Source organism: Neophocaena asiaeorientalis, unplaced genomic scaffold, assembly GCF_003031525.2.
Source record: "Neophocaena asiaeorientalis asiaeorientalis breed wild unplaced genomic scaffold, Neophocaena_asiaeorientalis_V1.1 scaffold180, whole genome shotgun sequence".
NCBI classification, from domain to species: Eukaryota; Metazoa; Chordata; class Mammalia; order Artiodactyla; family Phocoenidae; genus Neophocaena; species Neophocaena asiaeorientalis.
The window spans coordinates 209319-232014 of NW_020173697.1; the positions used below are offsets into that span (position 1 = coordinate 209319).

The window sequence follows — 22696 nt, forward strand, 5'->3', positions numbered from 1 at the left end:
AATCCACATGTTGTCTGGACATCAGCGTTTATTTGCAGTTTAGGAGAACATGGCATTGGCTCTTCCAGTGTCAGGATTTAATGCTGCCTACAACTTTTAAAACTGCTTAGACATGTGGCCAAAGAGACTTCATTGAAATCATAAAAATACAGAGGTGAAAAAGTTCTTGGAGATGACTTACAGATGAAAAATGCAACCTGAAGAGTTTAGGCAAATTACAAAGAGTACCACAGCATATAAATGTCAGCAAGAGTTACTAATAGACTGTAAGTTGCTTGAGCCCAAAATTCAGTGGTGTGTTATAAAGAAGAATACACCGATGTATAATTTGGTGTGTTATACACCAGTAAGGGCAGAGTATAAGGAATACAGTGGACACCAAAAGAGGAAAGAAAAGTAAAGAAGCAAGCAGACGTCCATATTTGACAACCTAATTTCCTGTAAGGTGGATGTGGAGTTCTGAAGAGTAGAATATATTTAAGATGAAAATGCAAAAATTAACAATAATAATATTCCTTAGACCTTTTCTACTGGAGGACCCTTTCTGGAATCAATTTGAGATCTTAAGAAGCATTTTAAAGATTCTTTGAAAAAATGAACAGTTTTTATATATTTTGTTGTTTTCCATTCCAGTACAGTAAAAGGTACTGTAAAGGGTACATATTAGAAAGTCTTGGCAATATTTTTGGCAGCTAACTTGCATAGTAATTTATCCATTTGGCAAATTAGTCCATGCCGTCTTCAATATGTTTGGTGGTTGTTCATAATTCTTTAATTTTATTTCAATCAGTATAAAGTTTGTGCGGATCTATTTTTTTCAAGGAACTCATGTTGGACCCAAGACCCGAGAACACATTTCTATCATTTGGAAGAATAATCACAATTGTTATCTATAGTTTCAAGTAATAGAACTAGAACCAGTGGTAAAAGGCCCAGGGAAACAATAGAACTATGTAAAAGGCTACTTTGAGAAATAATGTTTCTCAATACCAAGGGGTAAAGCCTAATTTTAACTGGTCAAGGAGGGTTGGCAAGGACTGGAAATGTGGTTGGACAACGTAATGAGGGACCTTCAAACCTCAGAATCTATGCAGACTTGACCTTAGTTGAACACAGTTGTTATACAAACTTGCAATACAAAGCTGTCAAAATAGAAAAAGAAAAGGCAAACATCGAAGTTACAATAATCAAATAAAACCATCTGAATGAAAAACAGACTTACTAGGATATCCAAAGGCACTGAAATGATCATAATGGATCTGGATATGTAACTGTTTAATATGACACTTTATGAAGAAAATATGGCTTATTTTTAAAGGGATGCTTGTCATAGTCTAAGCCACAGAGCTTCCGTGACTTCTTAGGGACAGAGATGCTGGCTGCCCAGACTGACTTCTAAGAGCTCTTAGCATAGGGTGCTCAGTTCTCTAAACTTTACAGCACTGATACTGCTTACAGAACTTTAATGTGCATACAAATCATCTGTGGATCTTATTACGGTTAAGATTCCGATTCCATAGGTCTGTGGTGGCCGCAGATTCTGCATTTCTAGCAGGTTCCCAGGTAATACTGATTGATGCTGCTGGCTCACAAACCACACTTGAGAAGCAAGGCAGGAAGTCACCGTCTAAGAGTGTAACCTTCACGAGAAGCGTGGATGAATTAAAACCTCATTTCAGGGCACAGACTGTCATAAATGTGTCTGTGCAAAATAAGAACGTATCTATGATGTCTTTTTTCTTTTTTTCTTATTAGATACTTTTAGGAAAGTTGTAGACCACTTTGGAAAACTGGACATTTTGGTGAATAATGCTGGAGTGAATAATGAGAAAAACTGGGAAAAAACTCTGCAAATTAATTTGGTAAGCCGTCTTAGCCATGTTCATGGTCTACAATTACTTAACAAAATGCTTTAAAAGGAAAAAAGGATTTTTTCATGGAAACAATACAATGACCTACAATGTAGAAAAAGGGAAGTTATAAAAAGCTGGGGAAAAAAACATTTCCTTTTACAAATAGGAAGACATTTGAGGTTTTCAATTATGAAAATAAATCTGTCTTAAAATATTAAAAGGAGATATCAGAAAAAAACAACGTTTACTGTATAACTTAGGAGTTGGCAAACTACGGCCCTCAGGCCAAATGAGCCTGCCACCTGTTTTTGTGACCTGCAAGCTAAAAATGGGCTTTACATGTTTTAACAGTTTAAAAAATAAGAAAAAGAAGAAAAACAAGAAATATATGAATATACCAAATTCAAATTTCAGTGTCTATATAAAGTTTCATTGGAACACAGCCAAGGTCGTTTATTTACATGTTATCTCTGGCTACTTTCATGCTACCGTGGTAGAATCAAATAATTGTGACAGAGGCCCTATGATGTGCAATGACTGAAATGTTTACCATCTGACTCTTTATAGAAAAAAAAATTTCTAACCCCTGGCTTAATTTATGTACTTAAAAAGTAAATCTTAATTCCAGGACTATAACAGACAACAAGGCTAAAGTGACCGCTGGACTCTGTAATTATTAAGATTTTTATCCTGAATGCCGGTGTGTGTGTGTGCATGAGTGTGTGTAATTCCCACAATGTTTGATGATTATTTAGCTCTTCCTTGAATTGTAAACATGTAGAATAAGGAAATAAAATTTGTCTTATTCATTGTATCATAAGCTTGCTGATTATCTTATTTTATAAACAGACTTGACATAAGACATTGGGGTTTAGTAACAAACTTTAGCTGAAGCCAAATGTCAGAGCTGGGCGGGGCATGGGGTCACCCTGTTTTTGGTAAGGTCTTTCTTACTAGTCTGGCAAAGCAGGCACATGTAAAGTACAGAGGGGCAGCTGTGTGTGTATAAATGCACAGGGAGTGGTCCCTACTTCACCACATCCAACTCCTTAAAAACAGGAACCATGTGATGTTTTTCTTTGTTCTTCTCTCAGTAATCAACACAGTATCTTGAAGATAGTACTTTGTCAATAAATGTTTGACTTGAATTGACATTCTCATGAGTAATGACTTAACTGTAATAACTTGATAGGAGTAATGAGAATTACCCTAACTCACAAGAAAGCTGAATCTGTGAGTACCACTTTGATAAGGTACAAGCTTGACAGGTGCCTAAAGTCCTTTGACCCAGAACAAAAGGTACGATTTTAAAGTACAAACACTCTCCTTCCAGTTCTTTCTAAAATTTGTGTCAAGTGTTCCTGGATATCATTATAGTTCAAAATAACTTTAAAACCTATTTGTCAAGTGTCCCTCAAAATCTTTCTGGTGTAGTGTGTGTGTATGTGTGTGTGTGTGTGTGTGTGTGTGTGTGTGTGTTTAGAGACATGACAACTGCTGTTCCTGAGTTAATTCTATGATTTTCTTCTACTTTAGACTAATAATGTAGTGAAATAAAACGAAACATTTTCATACTGTGAACCATACTTACATCTCTTGGCTAAATCTTACTTTGTCATGGTATATCCATGTCTAAGATACCATTGAATTTGCTTAGTTAATACCTAATTTAATTTTATATTTGTGTCTCTCTGTTATAAATGATAAGAGCTTATAATTTTTTTTTTTTTAAAGAAGATGTTAGGGGTAGGAGTTTATTAATTAATTAATTTTTGCTGTGTTGGGTCTTCGTCTCTGCGCGAGGGCCCTCTCCAGTTGTGGCAAGCGGGGGCCACTCTTCATCGCGGTGTGCAGGCCTCTCACCGCTGCGGCCTCTCTCGCTGCGGAGCACAGGCTCCAGACGCGCAGGCTCAGTAGTTGTGGCCCACGGGCACAGCTGCTCCACGGCACGTGGGATCCCCCCAGACCAGGGCTCGAACCCGTGTGCCCTGCATTGGCAGGCAGACGCTCAACCGCTGCGCCACCAGGGAAGCCCTAATTTTCTTTTCTTAAAATATTTCTATTTGGTTTGGCTGTCAGCTATTCCTTTGCTTACTTCTATCTCCCTTGATCTGTCCGTTTCTGAATAGCATGTAGTCATATCTCAAATGACAAACGTCAACTTGCCTACCTCTTTCAGTCATTCTGTCAGTGTGAATGCTACATAAATGGCTGGTGATTATAATTTACTGATCTTTGATTTTTTAAAGTTGTAGCCCCACTTGCAACCTGTGATTTTTAATTTGTTTTATATTTCCAGAAATAATATCGGTACCTTATGTTTTCTTTTGATTCACATTTACCTAGGCGTATCTTTTTCTATTTCTTTATTTTGAAAATGAAAGTAACCTTTTATGTGAATTTTGTGTCTTGCTAACAGTATAATGTGAGATCTTAGTTTTCAAATCACATCTAGAAACAAATGCTTTTTATATTTGTGAATTTAGGTCACTCATATTTATTTTTACTCTTCTATTAGGACTTATTCCTTCCACTTTAGTTCATACTTTATGTTCACTAAATTTTCTTTGTTTATGTTCTTTTTCCATTCTTATCTTAAATTCCATTGGATCACTTTAATTTTCTTCAGCTGGTAAGAAAACCATACGTTTTATACACAGTCTTTGGTGGTTATCCCTGACTTATGAACCATACTTCATTACATCCTTTGGTTGCCAGATTTGAAATAATTTTTTTTGGAATATGCAACCAATTGGAAACTGCAGGAATTTTTAAAAACATGTTTTTATAAACTTATGCCTCTCTCCAAAACCACATAAAGTGACAAGACTTCTTTTTTAATCAAGCTATGCTAATGAAAAAGCACAAATCACACAGCAGCTCTCTCCCTAGAACATCACTACTATTTGTAGTTTCATCAGTAAAACTACAGATATTTTATAGATAGAGGTCCCTAGGGTATAAAGTTCCTATATTCAGTGCATTCATAATGGGCACCTACTGTGCCTTTCTTCTGAGAAATCAGCTGTCAGAAAACATGTGCAGTGATTAGAGTTAATATAATGAAACATGAAAATAGTGAAGAGATTGTCTCAGAGGTAATAGGATTCGAATTATCTATCTTCATCCAGCAGACAGGGCATGTTTGCTTTAATATAATAAATATACAGGTGAATAAACACCTGCTCCAATGTGGAAAGTTCCTGCATTATCTGCAAATAGAAAATTCTGCAAGACGGGAATTTTATTCGCCCTGTTTGGTTACAACTCACCCTCCTGGAGCTGGCCTTTATTTTTCTTTGAACTCTGCTGACAAAGGCCACTCCTTAGCTTAACTCCAGGGACTGATGACATTTATTTAATATTACATAAAAAGAACAAGCTATAACCTTTGTTACCCATATATAACTTAAAAACAAATTACTTCCCCTCCTACTTACAACACCCATTGCAAAAGTAGATTAGAGTCTGACCAATCATTATCCTTATAACTTGATTATCTCTGTTAGTATAATGCAAATATTTGTGTGTGGTTTGTATAATAATTTTCTTCAACTCTGCTCTGGATGTAATTTACCTCCTTGTACAATTCCCTGTGTGGTCTTTTGCATATTTTTCCATGTTCTTGTCCATGTCAGAGAGTAACGGCTTAAAGGACCTCACCATTTATCTTTCCCTCTTCTGAAATTTTATACAACATAGTTTATACCATCCTTATAAGGCATGTCAGTTTTTAAATTTTATTAGAATTATTTCTATACATGTATAACTTATGCTACTCTACTGTAAGTTCTCTGAAGGCAGAAAATTGTCGTTTTGCATACACAGATGTTCAATTAAAGTGTATTAGAAAAATAAACTGCTATTCTATGATATTTTGCATACGTGGATATTCATTTTTGTGTTTCAGTACAATGTTTGGATGGTTTCCTAACGCATCAGTGTTGCAAACAGTGTACGACAAACAGTATATATGTCCTTCCACTTTTACTCCTTAGCAAACTTGCCCTTTCTTTGTTCTTCAGCCAGCAGCTCCCACTGCTCTTCCCACACAAGAGATACAGTAAACCTCTTCCCAGTCTTTTGTTTCCACTAGGCTCCTCTGTGCGTCAGCCACAGCTGCCTTATTTATAGCTGCTCAGGCTCACAGGGAATGTTCAGGAAAGAATGAGTCTTTGTATAACTCTCAAAGGTTGGTCTGGCCATTGGGCAGAGGTAGACTTAACTCTGAATATTGATAAGGCCATTTGGTAATGTATTTATTTTACTTTTTGAAGCTTTAATAAACCTAAATAATTCATTCCCTCTCAGATGGGACTTCCAACCTAATTTGGACATATGACTAACTTATATTGACGCCTTTAGTATATTCAAATAAAAATTAAACAAAATAGATGGCTATTGTTGGGGATTTTAAAAAAGATTTGCTTCAGACCTGAATTTAAAATTCATGAACTTTTATTTCATGTCTCTGATCTTGAATTTCCCAGTTTGTGAAAGGATGAAGGTAATCCTCTTACCTCTAAGGTTGGTTAAGTGTCAATAAACCATAATTTGTATGAAGCATCCAGCACGGTGCTACTACATAGCAGTCACTCAAAAAATTGCATTTCTCGTCCAGAGACTAAAAACCTACATTTTCTTCATTCGCACTATCTCATTTCTAAACGAGGTGGGTCCCTCTGCTCTATACTGTCTCTAATGAAGAGTTGAGGAAATGGACAGAAACAGTGTTGTCAAGTGTACTCCTTTTTCTTGGCTCCCAGGGTGTTGATTACACCTTAAATTAGTAACTACTTTCTGTTACTACTACTCTGCCATATCTAAAGATCCCATTGAAATGTTATAGTTAGGGAAAGCTTGCTAAATTTTCTAAGTAGCTTCTGCGAGGGGGAAGACAATCACATCTACCCCCTAAATACGCAGAAATTTTACAAGATTGAACATGGAAGAATAAAAGATGAGAAAAGGTTTCAGGAAAAAAATGATCATCTATATTAGTATCCCTTGAGAACTGGCTGGAGAAAAAAACAAGAAACCTGAAAGGCAGAGTTTCATGATTTAGATGACAGAATCTTTTAAAAAATTGCTTTAATTACAGTGTAGCACAAGAACCATAAATAAACTAAAAGCAACTGCAGACTGGAGGGAAATTAAATAAAGGAAATGACAGATTAGGAAAATTCCGTAGTGGATACACACACACACGCACACACATACACACAAATGTTATAGAAGCATATATACATATATGTGTGTATAATAGGAAGAAATTATGCCTAATAAGAGGAGTTAAACACGTTCATTTATCCATTTATCTGTATTACTAGAGAATTATTTCCAGGATAGAGGAATTCATGAGAGTGGTTTTAAGTTATAGAATGCTTTAACTTGTTAAAAAAAAAAAAGTATGTTAACATTTGGAATACTATACAATTTCAGTATTACATATAAAAACTGTCTCTTCGTAACTAAAAATGTTGAGTAAGCATGTGTTAATTATATCACTTTGTCAATAACTGAATTTTCATTTATCCTCACTAAGTAAAAGTAGACTTTGGATTTTCCTCTTTTTTGTTTGAGAGTCAAATAAAAAATTTTAATACCTTTACAAAATGGACTAAAATAATGCTATAGATTCCAGCTTTTTTTTTGTATCTGTAGCGAGAACATATCTGTAATTTTTGTTTTCTTTTTTTCCCTGGATATTACAATGGCCCAATCTATACAATGTATAAACATTGCCAAAAGGCCACAAATATATTTAGGAAACATTTTTATTCTGTGTTTTTCTAACAATTCCATTAATATATGATCTGGGATATGGAAGAGGTTGTCAAAGTAAAGGAAAAGAGGTGAAAATTTCTTATATGTATAGCTAAAACCTTAGGCTTTGTCTTGCAGGTTTATCCTAAGAAGCCTTTTATTTGAAAAGTTACTCAGTTCTTAACCTGATAATGGATGGCAAGATAATCCTTTGCCTTCTCCATCAAAAACCAGGAAATAAACCTGGCTTTTAAAAAAAATTAAAAACATTCCCAAATTTTCTATCTGGCTGCATCTTGTAGATGTTGAAAACACAAAAGCAGGTGTCAGCAAAGCTGTAAATACCTGAGAATAAAAGCGTAGCGCCAATACACATAAACAGAAATTCTGTTCAGACATGCTGGAGACTTGGGCAGAAACACACAGAATTTAACTGACTTCAGTAATTTCAGCCATCTACATTCTTTTCCTTCTTATATAAGCCATTAATGTTTTGTTTTTCCTTTTTAAAGGGAATCATGTGCAGGTTTTACTCATTCTCCCTAAGCCTACTTAATATCAAACTGATGCATGGCTTAAGTGAATAGAATCTTCAGCTTACTTTTTTTTGTGCTAGAACTACTGTTAGGTAGAGAGGCAACTCTGGATCCTTGTCAAAAAGACTCCAAAAGGACTTTTTAAAATAAGAAGAAGGTAACCACCAATATATACCCTCAGGTTCAGACTCATTATCTCATTATCTGTTGTATCATTTTCTTTGCAGTGCTATAAAGAATGAGAGACATAGGAATTAAGATGTCAAAAGCAAAATTTCACCTTTCAAAAGTCTGAGTTGGAAGGGAGAGGAGTTCTTAAATCTAAAAGGGAATGCAAGGTTTCAAATACGTTTCATGTCACAAGTTGATTTTGACAGTGGTTAATTCTTAAATGTTAGGATAAAACCGAAAAGGTGCCTATACCTGGATGTGAGTAGCAAAGCAGAGTAAGCTTTCGAAAGGACAGCTGCAGGAGTGATGAACAAAATTAAGTGATTTCATTACTGAAGACCATATGTCCAAGGAACAGAAATCCCTTTTGCTCAAACTGGGTACAACGGCTATGTGATCTCATACGACACAGAGTTCAGGATGGCTTGACGCTGCAGCTCCCAGATCTCATTCCCGTCTGCCAGCCATCATGGTGGTTTCCTCTTAAAGATGCTATCAATATAACTTCATTCCAGCCATCGCCCCCATATGAAGCAATGAGAAAGGAGTAACGCAATCATTTCTTCCTGGTTTTCTTAAGAGCGATGACAATTTTCTCCGCAGAGTCCTCTGCCATCACCCTCCCCAGCCCAGACTCCACCTCCAGCGGACTGCTTCTCAGGTCTCGCCAGAAATGGTCACATTTGGCTCCTAAACCAGTCACGGGCAAGGGGAATGGGATTTCTGTGATTGAAATAGATTAATCACTCTCTGCACTAAAACAGGGGAGATCACCTTCCTCTGTATTACATGCAGAAGAAGTAGACACGAATGCAAAATAGAAGAAGGAAATCAAAACTGTGTAGGAAATCAAGGGTATCCACTATTACATATTCCAAGATCCAAGAGAATGAAACAGAGCAGATGGATGTAGAATAGTTGGACAAGAGAACCATGTGCTAAGAAGGGTGAATACATTTTGTATCCAGTATTTAGAAAAGAAAAAGAATGTACAGAATTCTTGAAGATGCTGAGGATTAGTGAAAGTAACAAGACACTTGGAATATAACCTTTATCATAAAATCTCAGATCAGGCAACTAAGTGAAGTTTTGCAGAGATGTGATGAGCTCTACAAGTTTAGGCAAATAAAAGAGAATCCAGTCAGTGCGTTTGGAAAAAAACACAGCCACTTCAAAACCTTTCATTGATAACATGTGCAGGAGTCTCCCTCGGTGTCTGGGATAGCAATAAAAACTGTGGTGTGTGACCATATGATAAAGTATGATAAAGTATAATAGCTATTTATCAGAGCTATACTCTTTAACAGAGTATAATAGCTCTGTTGCTTTTCCCATTTCTGCCCCTGGACTAGGTTTCTGTCATCAGTGGAACCTACCTGGGTTTGGATTACATGAGCAAGCAAAATGGAGGTGAAGGTGGCATCATTATTAATATGTCCTCTTTAGCAGGTAAGGACAATTATCATGTTAATAATGATTTCTTACTGGTAATTGGGACCACAAAAGTAACTCTTCAAAGTGTATTTATTATCAACTCAGGTTTGAAATTGAAACTTGGTTTACTTTTTTTTTTTTACTGGTTCTATGGAATTTTCTGTTATATGATATCAGAAGTTCAAACTCTAAGTTTATTCCTATTATCTTAAATTGTGACTTTCTCTTTCTGCAGTACTATTTTAAAAAAATGTATAGATATTTTCCTAGAGTTGCTATTTGTCAAAGGTTACTGTGAGATTCCTAAGCAGTAAAACATGTAAAAGCACCTTTGATAGACTAAAAAGGACTAAAACAAAGTTAAGGTATCTCTAGTCCTGTGTGATTTTAGTAAGCATGCCTCATTTTAAAATATGGCATATATAGTTAGTTGGGATAAACTGTAGGGGAAGCCAGACTTGATCTCTACTTTCTCAGCCTCTCTGGCCCAGCCTGAGAATGAAATTGACATAAGATGGATCAACAAGGGCAAAGCGTACAGGTTTTCACACGTCCATGAGAGTCCCCACAGGAAAATGAAGACCCAAAGAAATGGCAAGGCCTCGCTGTTTATAAACTAGGTTGAACAAAGCAAGGCAACTGGGGGAAAGTAACTAAAATATATGGGGAGACTAAAGAAAGATAAAGTTATTTTAACAACGTCTGTACAGATGTCTCTTGGCCTTGACTCCTATCTCCAGCGATAAGGTTTCTTTTCTCCTGGTACCGGGACAGCATCTTTTACATGGGATTCTGTGTCCTGCTTTCAGGAAGAAAAGGGAGATTAAAGTGCTCCTTTGCATCTGCTGTTTTACAAGTGCCTTTAGCTCAAATTCACCCTTATGCCCATGTGACATACTTTGGGGTGGCATATTCCACCTCCCTTCAGTGCTAAACTGCAATAATAAATAGACCCAAAGGTGTAATGGTTTAAACATAGCGTAAGCTTATTCCTCACTCATATATCCGCCCAGGGCAAGGGAATCTCTTCTGTACGCAGTCTTTTGGGAAACCAGGCTGGCAGAAGCTCTTCAGCGTGGAGCTTCCAGGGTTACGCTGGCACTGGGGGACTCCTTTCTCTCCTACAGAAAGAGCAAGAGAACCCTGAGGAGGTGTGGTTCCTCTTCTAAATCCCAGCCCTGCAATGGCAAACCTCACTCTGTTCACATTCCTATAGGCTTTGACCTCATGGCTCACCTGACAACAGGGAGTCTGGGAAATGTAGTCTAGCTGTGTGTCTAAAGGTGGATGTCAGAGGAGAGCTGATCATCCTTGCCACAAAGGGCAATCCAAAATGTGTTTTATTCAGGGCAGTGTGATTTACGATCAGCCGATGTCGTCTTACTCCGTATTAGCTATAAACCTTTGGCAGGAACTTTTGGAGCAGAAAGACTTTACTTTGAAAATTCTAGGAAAAAATCATTAATGGGTCTTGAATAGTTAAAGTGAAATCATGAAATTTTAGAACACTGACCAATATTGACAGCAAGTCTAAACTATTCGTGTCCAAAAAACAGTGAGACTTTCTTCAGTCATTGGGTTGGTTTCAGTTATTGTGGTAATTGCAGAATCGGTGTTCCTTGCCCCCCACCCCCCATCCTGTCCTCCACCTCCTGGCTGCAGTAGCACTGGGGGAGTCAGGTGACCACACTAGTGTCTGAGGCTCAGCGTTTTTCTCATTCCTCCAGGAATCATTGTCAGATGGTCTTTAAACCACTGTGAACTTAGCACGAGTGGAAACTTAGACATCTCCCTCTTCAGAAGTTCTCAAAAATAAACCCGCATCTCATTTTGAGTTGCTTCAAGACAAAAATCCCATCCCTAGAGTTATTATAGCCCTGGTTCTATAAATGGTTCAGGGTAATCTGGTTATTTTTCCTAACATGTCATCTACTTATAAATTATAACATTTCAAGTCCAAGAGTACAATAAAAGATGAAAGCATGGGCAATACTTAAAAGAGATATTCAGCCCCAGAGAGGGCTGAAGTTTGGATTCTCAGAGGCTGGAACCCAAAAGGCAAATTGTCACGGCTAAATCTACACTATTTTGAAATGAAATCATAAGAAAAATATATAAATGATTGGAGAATTAAGAAGAAATATTTAATAGGTTAATACAAATATAAATGTACAAAAGAACCTAGGGTGGTGATTAAGACATAATTCCATGAATTCTCTCTTAAAGTTAAGGGGGCTAGTGACACTGCAGAACCATGAACATCAGAGACTCTTGACCTTGTATCACTGGAGGCACTGGTTTCAATCTCAGGAAAGAGAGAAGGCCTCGGGGTTGAATCAATATAGGACTCTCTGGGAGAGCCTCTGTACCGGAAGAGGCTTACTTGCCCCAAAGAGCATGAATAGAGAAATGCAGGGTAGTACTGCCTTTTATCCAATAAAAATATTTAAATATATAGTAACAATTAGCTTTCACTGAGCGCTCACTGTTTGCATGATACTCTTTTAAACACTGCGTATGTGTTCTCTCATTTAATACTCTCAACACCACAGTGAAGTAGATTCTATAACCTTCATCTTGCAGATAAGGGAACCTAGCCTGGGTAGTGTAGGTTTCTTGCACAAGCTTACATGCAGGGAAGCGGGGGAGCTGCAGTTCTCATGCTAGCAGCCTGATACGCGATCCCCTACTCTTAACCACTTGATTTTCTCTCTCTTCTATCTATGAATCTGTCCGTCTCTGTCTCTTTCTGTGTCTATCTTAGCCTAATTATGAAGAAAGAGAAACTGAATTCCTGTAACTTGATTAAGCCAATGCGATGTGCTAGTATCTTCAGGCCTCCTGGGCACTACTTGAATCTCAGGACTATTTATTAAACCTTCAGCGAAAGCTTAAGCTATTGCCCCATTTGACACACACAGAGTAAAGCCCTGGAACCATTTGGGGAGCTTACCAACATCACAAGTCAAAACATGCCATAGAGAAGAGTAATTTAGGGATTACAATTAGATGTCCACTTGGCTTTCTTGGCTAAGAGCTTGCTTTGTCACAGTACCCATCCTGGGTGTGAATTTTCCTCTTAACCTATCTCAGAGCCAGTACTGGGAACCCTGTGTGGATCCTTCTCTAATCGTGCAGATAAAACAATGAATGGATATAAATTCAATGAGGAGACCACTTTGGCTTTGAATTACCTTTCTGACACTCTTACAGTCTAGTGAATAGCAGAACAGTCTAAAGTGGAGTAGTACTGACACAAATACACTACCAAATGCAAAATGCATGGCTAGTGGGAAGCAGTCGCATAGCACAGGGAGATCAGCTCAGTGCTTTGTGACCACCTAGAGGGGTGGGATAGGGAGGGTGGGAGGAGACGCAGGAGGGAGGGGATAGGGGGATATATGTATACTTATAGCTGATTCACTTTGTTATACAGCAAAAACTAACACAACATTGTAAAGCAATTATACTCCAATAAAGTTACTTTTTAAAAAAACAAAGAAACAAAAAAAGCAAAGTGGTTCTCCCTCTGATATTTCTCCCAACAGGCAGGGTAACTCTGTTGATCGTGGTTCAGTAGTTCGTCTCTGTCCATTATACTTGATTGGGTACCTTCTTAATGCCCGTCCTCCATACTTGTGGCATCTACACCATTTCCTTGTTGCCTCTGGCCAATCCAGACAGCCCCTGCTACCCCTCCTCTGACCCTGGGCTTTGTCACTGAGGTGTCCTCATCTCAGAAAGAGAATTAAAATGTATTGTCTTGAATTTTATCCGCTCACCAAGAGCTTCTGTTCTTCCCATAATGAGATCAGTTTGATAAAAATACAGGATTTTGTAATAGTAGCAGAAGATAAATGTAGACGTCTCACATCCTCATACTTTCCTCAGAAATAATATCAACAATTTTGTTCCCTTGAAGTTGGAGCATGTCGGCAGAGGTCAGATGACCAAAAACATCTTTGAGGGGTTACTGGAGTCGAAGTAATTCTTTTTCTTTTTTTTTGAGTCCTCAGCTTATATGAGGTATAATTGACAAATCTGTAGGAAGACAGCTCATGCTTGCTTCCTCTGTGTTTTCCAAATATTCCTTCCTTACAGACTTTCCCTCTTTTCCCCCTACTGCTCACTCTGTTGAAGGAATGGTGGGTAATATTCAACCCAACCAGAGTCCATCCCGTGATCTCTTGCACAGATCCAGTGGAATCATTTAGTGTCATAGTAAAACCTCAAGTTGACACACTGGTTTCGGCAGAGAAGTTAATGAGTAACAACCGCTGACGCAGACCGAGTATCAGATGCAATTAATAAGTTTAACAAACAGAGGAGTAGTTACGGGGGAGAGTGATTCCTCGGTGTATTGAGGGAAGGGTGTGCTTGTCCCTGGAAGCCCTGGAAGTTGTTCCAACCTCTGTTAACCATATAGATTCTTCTGTACAAGTTTTTGTCTATAAATATAATATATAAACCTGCACTCATTTTACCACATCCATCCTTAACTGTCAAACAAGAAAAAGTTGAACAAGAGAGAAGAGTGAAGTCTGGTTTAAAGCAGATAAACAGCTCTGCTCCCATGAGGCATCCCATAGGAGTCGAGTATGCTGCTTCTATACTTAGTGGGAAAGGAAGAGTAGTCATCACAGAAAGAGTCTGCCCACCAACCCTGCTCAGCTACTGAGGTCTTGGTGTTTGCTATGCCTCAAAAATAAGTCACTCAGTAGCATTTGGTGAGTGACACCACGAAGGTTGTATCTGCTCTGAATTGAAAACATTAGAGTCTCAAGAAAATACCTGAAAATCTTAGAACTTGTTTAGCATGTCTTAAACCCAGCCCAGTGACATACTCACTTGAGCTCTAAGTTGTATCGACAACTATGTAATTACTTTGTGTTACAGTAGAAGAGCTCAAGTTACCACTTTAAATAACACATTCAAGTTAACCAAACGTGTTAAACGTGGACAGAAGGGAAATGGGGCTATGAAAGTAACTGGCAAAGTTTCTACCCCAAGAGCTATACGTCAGTGTTTCGTCAACATGGCAGTATCAGCGTGGCATAGGTGAAACAGAAGCACGATGAGAGGTACAAGGCTTTAGAACTCACATGACCTGAAGAGCAGCTGGACTGGAATGTCACAGCAGGCCAGAAATTTCAGGTAATCACGTGGTACAACCCTCTGCAACTATTTTTGCTTTAAAGAAGAGGGAGTAACATATTTAGCAAGTGCCAAGTTCCAGGCACTGTGATAAACTATTGGCTCTGTGATATCACATTGAACTTTTACAAATCCCTACAGTAGAAGTCTGTTTAATTATCTCCAATTTACAGTGGAACCACTCATCTCAAACAAGCTGCGTACGTGGGAAAGGTGGTGACGATTAGCAGTAGTAATAAAAGCAATTGTATGTTGCTCTATTTTAGTGTATATCGTACAGTGGCTGAGTCTGCATTATTTGGATCTTAACTGGTCAGATGTCAACGGCTCTGAGTACGTGGGCCACCTCCCTCGCTTAGTACCAGCGAAAGTCTTCGTGGTGTCCGTTTTGCTGTCTTATGGCTTAAAATTATTAAGAAGACACATACTAAAAGGAATCAGTAGGAAAGGCTAAATATTTATAAATTGGCCTTTTGAGGAATGGATAAAAGATGTAGGGTTTCCTAGCCATAAAGACTATTAAGAAAATGAATATTCTTCTAGAATTCAACATGAGAGACATTACCTGCGGGCTCTGTTTAGAGGCAGATTCTTCTGACTCAGTAAGTCTGGGGTGGATCCCGCAATTCTGATGCTGATCCTTGACCCACTCTTTGAGGAACCAGCCTCTAGTTTGCACAGGGACATTCTCTGAGTGGCTGAGAAAGCTCATCTTGGTTTCCTCTGATCACAGCCTAGGGGATAACTGAACTTTTAGGAAGGGGGATTGTGATGGGACCTTAGGGACAACTTTCTGAGAATTAACAATCCCTGGAAAGTGCTGCTGGGGTTACCTTTCTGGAAGGTAGAAAGATGTAGTCGTTCTGTGGAAGTTTATCCCACTTTTTATGTCAGGTCATACTTTAAGACATAATTTGTTATCGGCAAGCATGTGACTGGGGAGAAAAAGCAGCATCAGATAAGGTGTTCTGCTGTGTGGAAACGCATCTAATAAGGAAGTCCACCAGTTACTTTGGTCCACTTTCTGCACAAACATAGATAAACGGATTCTCACCAGTTCTCTTTTTTTCCCTTATTAGAGAAGTGCTGGTTAACCACAGAAAGATGGGTAGACCGTTTCTTTTTTGATTTTAAGGAAAATGTGAGGAATTTCGACCCCTGCTTTTTAGCACAGCTGCTGAACTCAAGTTTTTATCATGCAAAGATCAGTATCCTTAGATTCTCAATTTCCTTTCCTAAGTTGAATTTCTTTAGCACTTCTGTATAGTCTATCTTACCTAGTTTCTATCCATTTAAATGAAAATATGTTTAAGGATTCAGTACAACTGCCATCCGAGCAGATTTCAGTTTTTTGCACAAAAACTTTTTGAGCGATTTACCTCCTGTGAAATGTAGATATTAAAGTTATCTTTTGTAAATACAGGTAGAAAGAATATTAAAGATAGAGGAACTAATGTGGAAAGGGAAATGATATTTTACTTTTCCAAATGCCTTCTTTATTTGTTCTATAATTACATGTGTCATTTTCAAGTATTTAAAATTTTTTTCATAATTATCCCATCAGTCGGTGCCATTTGGTGTTATTATCCTGAGTGGCTGTAGAAAATATTTCTCTGTTTCGTGGGTAGACTTTCTCCCTCTGTTGATATTATTTTTCTTAATCTACAGTTAGGACGGACATAAACCTGCAACTAAATTACACGTATTGTATTTTGGAGAGAGCCATTTCACAATTCTTTAAGTAAACTTGCAGAGTGCTGGGCCCAGAATAAATAAGTATTGAAAATCTATTCTTAACTTTTTAAATATAAGGCATCCATTTTTAAGCACAATTAAGGATTCCCCACATCAAACAAAATGACATTTTTTTAGAGACTGTTCTCTCATGGTCTCAGTCCTTTGTTGTGTTATTCTTAAATCCTTTAACATGAAGACAAAATCATGTTGCTGTGCATATGGGAATTAATTTGCAAGATTTTTAAAAATCCAAATTAATTCCAACAACTGGGCCTGTAGTCACTATCCTGGCAGAACTCCCTGTGAAGTCAGACGGGGTGATCTGGATGGTCAGATATCAAAGCTCTACCCTAGCCCTGTGCCAGGGGCTCTCAATAGAGCAGATTTAAAATACTACATCAATATCCTTTGTATTTAAAGTAACTAAATACATAGTTCTTAAATGGATGCACTTCTGTAATACTTTTGAATTAGGATTAGCGAGAGTCCACAGTTTGCCAAGGTTCAGAAACCAAACCCAGTTAGGATGCTGTAACCAGATTTGTGGCATTTTAGTGCAAAAGACACATTTTCATAAAAAGGTACGATGTGGATAAACAGGTAAATAAAACAATAAATAAGACTTGAGATGTTTCATCTTTAGGAAAAATGATTACATCTATATAAAGATAATGGCAAATAGTAATGCTTTTTATGTGTCAGGCACAGTTTTAAGTATTTTATGTAAATTAGCTCATTCAGGACTCAGAATAGCTACTATTACTACTCTATTTCACAGAGGAAAAACACCATGGTAGGCAGCAGTAACCCCTCCAAAGGTAACAGAGCTCATTGTGGTGGATTCAAGATTTGAGATCAGCCAGTCTGGCACCCAAAATCCAAACTACTGTGCTATAATCTGTCTCGACCAATTCAATTAAAAGGACATTTTAAAATGGTTAAGTAGTATAAGAAATAACATTCTGGCCAAATGGTGATCCTCCCCTTGGTTTTATACATTTCAACTAACTATTTAAAACATATTTTCATTATATTTGGCACTTATTTGGTACCAAACACATATTTCTAAAATGAATTCACTCCTATAAAACCTTTTGAATTAGCACACACTGTATTTTAAGGGAAGAAAACTAAATTTCCCATCTCAAGACAGAGATCTTGGCTGGACATCTGGAATTTAAATTTGAAAATTATGTGTGTGTGTGTGTGTGTGTGTGTGTGTGTGTGAGAGAGAGAGAGAGAGAGAGAGAGAGAGAATGAGAATGAAGAAGACATGGACAGAATGAATTTCATCCATAGGAGGGGATAAGGTCACCTAAGGAAAGAGTGCACATAGAAAAGCAGAGAGGAGCAGGATGGGCTCTTGGGCCCCCAGCCTCTTTGTGGGTCTGGTCGAGGAGTAGGAGATGCTAGTGAGGGTGAGGTGGCAGGACACCAGCGTAAGGAGGGAGGTGTTTCAAGGAGAACATCATGAACTGTGCTGGTTGCTAGTGAGCAAAGTATCAAGCAAGATGAAGACCTAGCCTTAGCAGACGCCCGTCACTGGCAACCGCCACAAGATCTGTTGCACTGGACTGGTCAGAGGAAAGCCTGGTTAGGGGGAGCTGTGGAGCAGTGGAGAGGTAGCTGGAGAAGGAAGTGAAACCAAGAAGGCTACTATTTTTAGATGAGTGATTTTGAGATGTTACTATCCCAAAGAAAAGCCATTCTCTTTTGATTCTGCACATGATAAAAGTAACCACTCTAGGCTTCTTAAAATAGTCCCATCTTTAATCTCTGCAACATGATGCTTAGCTTGTTTTCTTCCTACCTCCACTGGTTCATCCTTCTTAGTCTCTTGCCCCATCATCCTCCTCTACCATGGAGGGCTGCCATGTATAGTTGTGCAGGTTGTAAACTGCAGGAACACTGTGGGGCACAATCTCCACAAACTACCACGTGAGTGGTGTCCCCAGAGTCATATCAGACACACCCTGAACAATTCTCTGAGCTGACCCTTATTACTAGCCTCAGAACAGGTTTTTATTTGAAGCACATGGAAACATTATATGTTGGTGCTGCAGGTCTAAGGTTGGTAACAGAGGTATGGCTAAACAATACGATACTGAAGTTGACCACAACAGCAGTAATGTTATACTTGGAAGGGAGAAATGGATCGTGAGACCCAATAGAAAATGTTGGATTTCTGAAAAATTTCCACCCCAACTAAAATCATTGTCAAAAAGAAAAACCTTAAAAAAAGCCTTAAAAAAAAAAAACAAAAATAAAACCCTTTTCTCTCTCCCTTTAGCCTCCCTTTTCAAAGCAGCAAACTGAGGGAGAGAGAGCAAACTTCTACACTGAAAGTCAGTTGGCAAGTTGGGGACAAAATCCCACACATCTTTGCCTGTCTGAAACATAAGGAGCCACAGTTAAAATCTACATGTACTGGGGAGATAAAGAAAAACTCTCTACTTAACTAAATTAACTACAACTTGCCTAAATAAAATAATTGAAAAACAGAATTCTCTTTTTTTATAAGACCCCCAAACTGAATATATCTATCAAAAGAGCAATGCATATGCAATTGATAGGTATATCCTTACAGTGTAATATCATTCAGAAGAAAAAAAAAAGGAAGAAAGAGAGAAAAATGAGCTATTGATACACATTACAACATGGATGAATCCCCTAAGAATTATCCCGAGTGAAAGAAGTCAGACAGAAAAGTGTACACTGTATGATTACATTTATGTACACTTCTAGAAGAGGCAAACTAATCTATAGTGACACAAAACAGATCAGTGGTTGCTTAGGGGGAGGGGAAACGCAGAAGGACAGGATGATGGGGCACAAGGAAGCTTTTAGGGGATGGCTGTGTTCATATCTTGATTGTGGTCGTGGTTTTGTGGGTGTAGACCTATGTCAAAACGTATCAAACCACACACTTTAAATATATGCAGTTTATTGTATGCCAGTTATACCAAAAAGCTGGAAAAATATCTTAAAAGGATGCTTGATTTCTGAATGTCTGAAATGGATTTATGCAGCCTTTGATCTAATGTCAGAGAGTGAAAGCAATGCAAGAGGAAACATTCTGCAGGACTGCAGTGAAAAATGTCATTGGAATGCCATGGGAGTCATAAAGCTAAGCGCCACTCTAAAAATGCAAACAAATTCTGATTGCATCTGCAATTCTCCCTTTAAAGGAAAGTATGTGTTTTGCAGCTGGCTTCTTAGACAGAACCAACACAACAGTATTTGCTCTCTTTTGCTGCTGTGACACTTTGAACCAGTTTGGGTTCAGAAGTTCAGTGCCTCCACATGCGTAACAGAAATTCATTCCCATTCATCTTTGACATCCTTGTGTTTTCTGTGGCTGTCAACAGCTCATCTCTGACTCAGGTTCACTCTGCATTTCCTGCTGTCCGTGAATGCCACCTACAACCACTACCTTGGTCTCATAAACATTGAAGGAGCGGGTAGAATAGTGACTAACTTACAAGAACAAGAAGCAGCAACGCCTGGCTGCACCTGTTTATCGTCTTTATCTCGATCTGCTAATACACCTGTTCACCCTGTGGAGGCATCCTGAATTCTTGTTGACTGACACTGACAAACTTAATTAACTTACACTCGCTACGAACAGAAGAAGAAAACAAAACAAAAAGAGAACCACGTTATGTACTTTGAGATCATTGGGAGGACGCACTCTGTGCCATCTACCATCCCCAGGGATTTAAACTGCTCTTGAGCAAACGTACTTCATAAATTGAGACCTGGCAGGCACCCAGGGAGTGGTTAAGGTCCGCCATTATTACTGCACTTTGGTACAACACGCTCACCATCGGTGGGGTTCTGGGACTAGTTAGCTGGGTGGAGATGACCACATCTCAGCAGAATCATTTAGTAGAATCATGACATTTGACATTAATAACATTAAAGTAATCAGGGATCGCTCTTCCTTGGAGAAATCACAAATTTTAAAAATGGTAGAACGTGTTAACTCAAGAAATTAGTTAAAAGCCAAGATGTACAAATGGCTCTAGTTAAAAGTTTCACTGTTGATTGAGACAGAGAATTGACCATTATGAGAAGTAAGCTTGATAGTGATAATAACTACAGAAAAAATCAGTTTTTCTTGTTTTGTTTCTTCTGGTAGCGGGGAGTGGGTAACTTCGGGCTGGGAGATAGGGGGGGAAAGATGCCATACCTGCTGCAGTACCACTTTTTCTCCACACCATGGATTTAATCATAGTTTTGAGCAGTTACTATTGTGTGTAAATGGAAAATTAAGCCAATTCTAAAGCTGCTTGAGTTCTGTTACTGAGTACATAATTATGAAAGGAAATAAAATAGGATCAAACATTTTTATTTCTGACTTTCTTTTCCTAAGTCATGGGATGAGAAGATCTAGGCATCTGCTACAGATCAGAATCAAAAGAAGTTAATTCACTTTTAATTTTCTTAAACACTTAGCGGCATTGTTCAGTGCAATTCGTGACAGGGAAATGCTTACTAACTTATAACGAAGACAAATAATACTCTCCAGATCCCGCTTAAGCAGTTTAAAGTCCTTCAGCCATTTGGAAGCCTTAAAAAATAAAGAATATACACTTTTTAAAAATCCAGACATAAACACTGAAAATCAGATAGTAACTTACTGGATTTCAAGATGATTCTTTCGGTGTTTTAGATAACACTGACTTCTCTTGTCTTCATCAGGGAAGCAGAAAAACTTATGTATCACTCTTGGCTACATCCCTAGGCGGTAGCTTACTGACCATAAGTTTTGGACAGTATAGTAGAGGTTATAGGAGGAATAAACTATGCCTGGACTAGTGAGTTTTACAAAACTGTCCAGTGATTACCTTAGTGTATTTTCTAGATTAATCTTAAAATGGAACAGGCACAAATTATTCATTTTCATAGTAAGTATTGGGGTTTGTCTGCTCATTTTTTTAATAAAAGTGTTTTTGTTTTTTATTTGTTTGTCTCAGGGCTGATGCCTGTTGCACAACAGCCTGTTTATTGTGCTTCCAAACATGGCATAATTGGATTCACACGCTCGGCAGCGGTGAGGATACAACGACCGCAGTGTCTCTTTTTCTCTTTTCTGTGCATATGTGACGCATGAGTTCTATGAAGTAGAGGGGAACAGGGTCAGAATTCAATACATCTGGATTAAAGATAGAAAAATAAGTTCTACTTCAATATTTATTATTAAAAAATAGTTTTCAGATCATGTAAAGGACTAAATATAGAACAGATAATTTTATTTTACTTTAACATGAAATTAGCCATCTTATTTATTTACTTTATTTATTTATTTATTGGCCTCACCACACGGCATGTGGGATCCTAGTTCCCGACCAGGGATCAAACCTGTGCCCCCTGCACTGGAAGCACGGAGTCCTAACCACTGGACTGCCAGGGAAGTCCCTAGAATAGATAATTTTAAAATGAAGTAGATTCTAAACATAGGTTACTGAAAAATATCCTTAAGGGTAAAAAATGGAAAGATATTCCTTATTTTTTTTTTTGAAATTGACTCCAAATTTAAAAATCATTAACTTAAGACTTCCTTAAATGGAATATACAGTATGCTCCAGGTGTTACTTGTCCCTGAAGATATGGTAAAAATGAGGGAGAGCGTGGAGAATGGAAGGAGGGGTGCGGCCAGAGTTTACCTGATAGGGTTGTCAAGGATGCTGTCTCCATGGAGACCTAGGGTGAAAGTGTACAGAGCTTAGGAAACTATTTTAGAACTTACTGACCACATGCATTGATAGCATGAAGTGCCTTTTTATAATAACTGAAAAAAAAAAAAGGGCAAGCTTGAATGGAGCCTGATGAGCAAGGGGAACGGAGCATGTGATTGACTGGAGATGTAAGCAGAAGCCAGACGAAAGGCGGCTTATGAGTCAGGGTCATGAGCTTGGATTTTATTCTAAATACAGCTGTCAATGGGTTTTTTTTGCACAGGACTGACAAGATTATATTTCCATTTGAAGAAGACCATTCTATCTGCTCTTTAGAGAATGTATGGGAATTCCCTGGCAGTCC

General features: G+C 38.1%; 1 protein-coding gene across 2 annotated transcripts in view; it reads left to right on the forward strand.

Annotated features, from left to right (window-relative positions):
- HPGD (15-hydroxyprostaglandin dehydrogenase) overlaps window positions 1-22696 on the forward strand; it is a 29516-nt gene that overhangs the window by 2112 nt on the left and 4708 nt on the right. The window contains exons 3-5 of one of the 2 annotated variants that reach the window (XM_024750532.1): window positions 1756-1862; window positions 9679-9775; window positions 18942-19222. In XM_024750532.1, coding sequence (XP_024606300.1) covers window positions 1756-1862; window positions 9679-9775; window positions 18942-18967 — 230 coding nt within the window. In that variant the 3' untranslated portion in view covers window positions 18968-19222. Of the gene's footprint in view, window positions 1-1755; window positions 1863-9678; window positions 9776-18941; window positions 19223-21630; window positions 21708-22696 lie in introns of those variants that run through there. The other variant, XM_024750530.1, reaches the window with a different exon arrangement.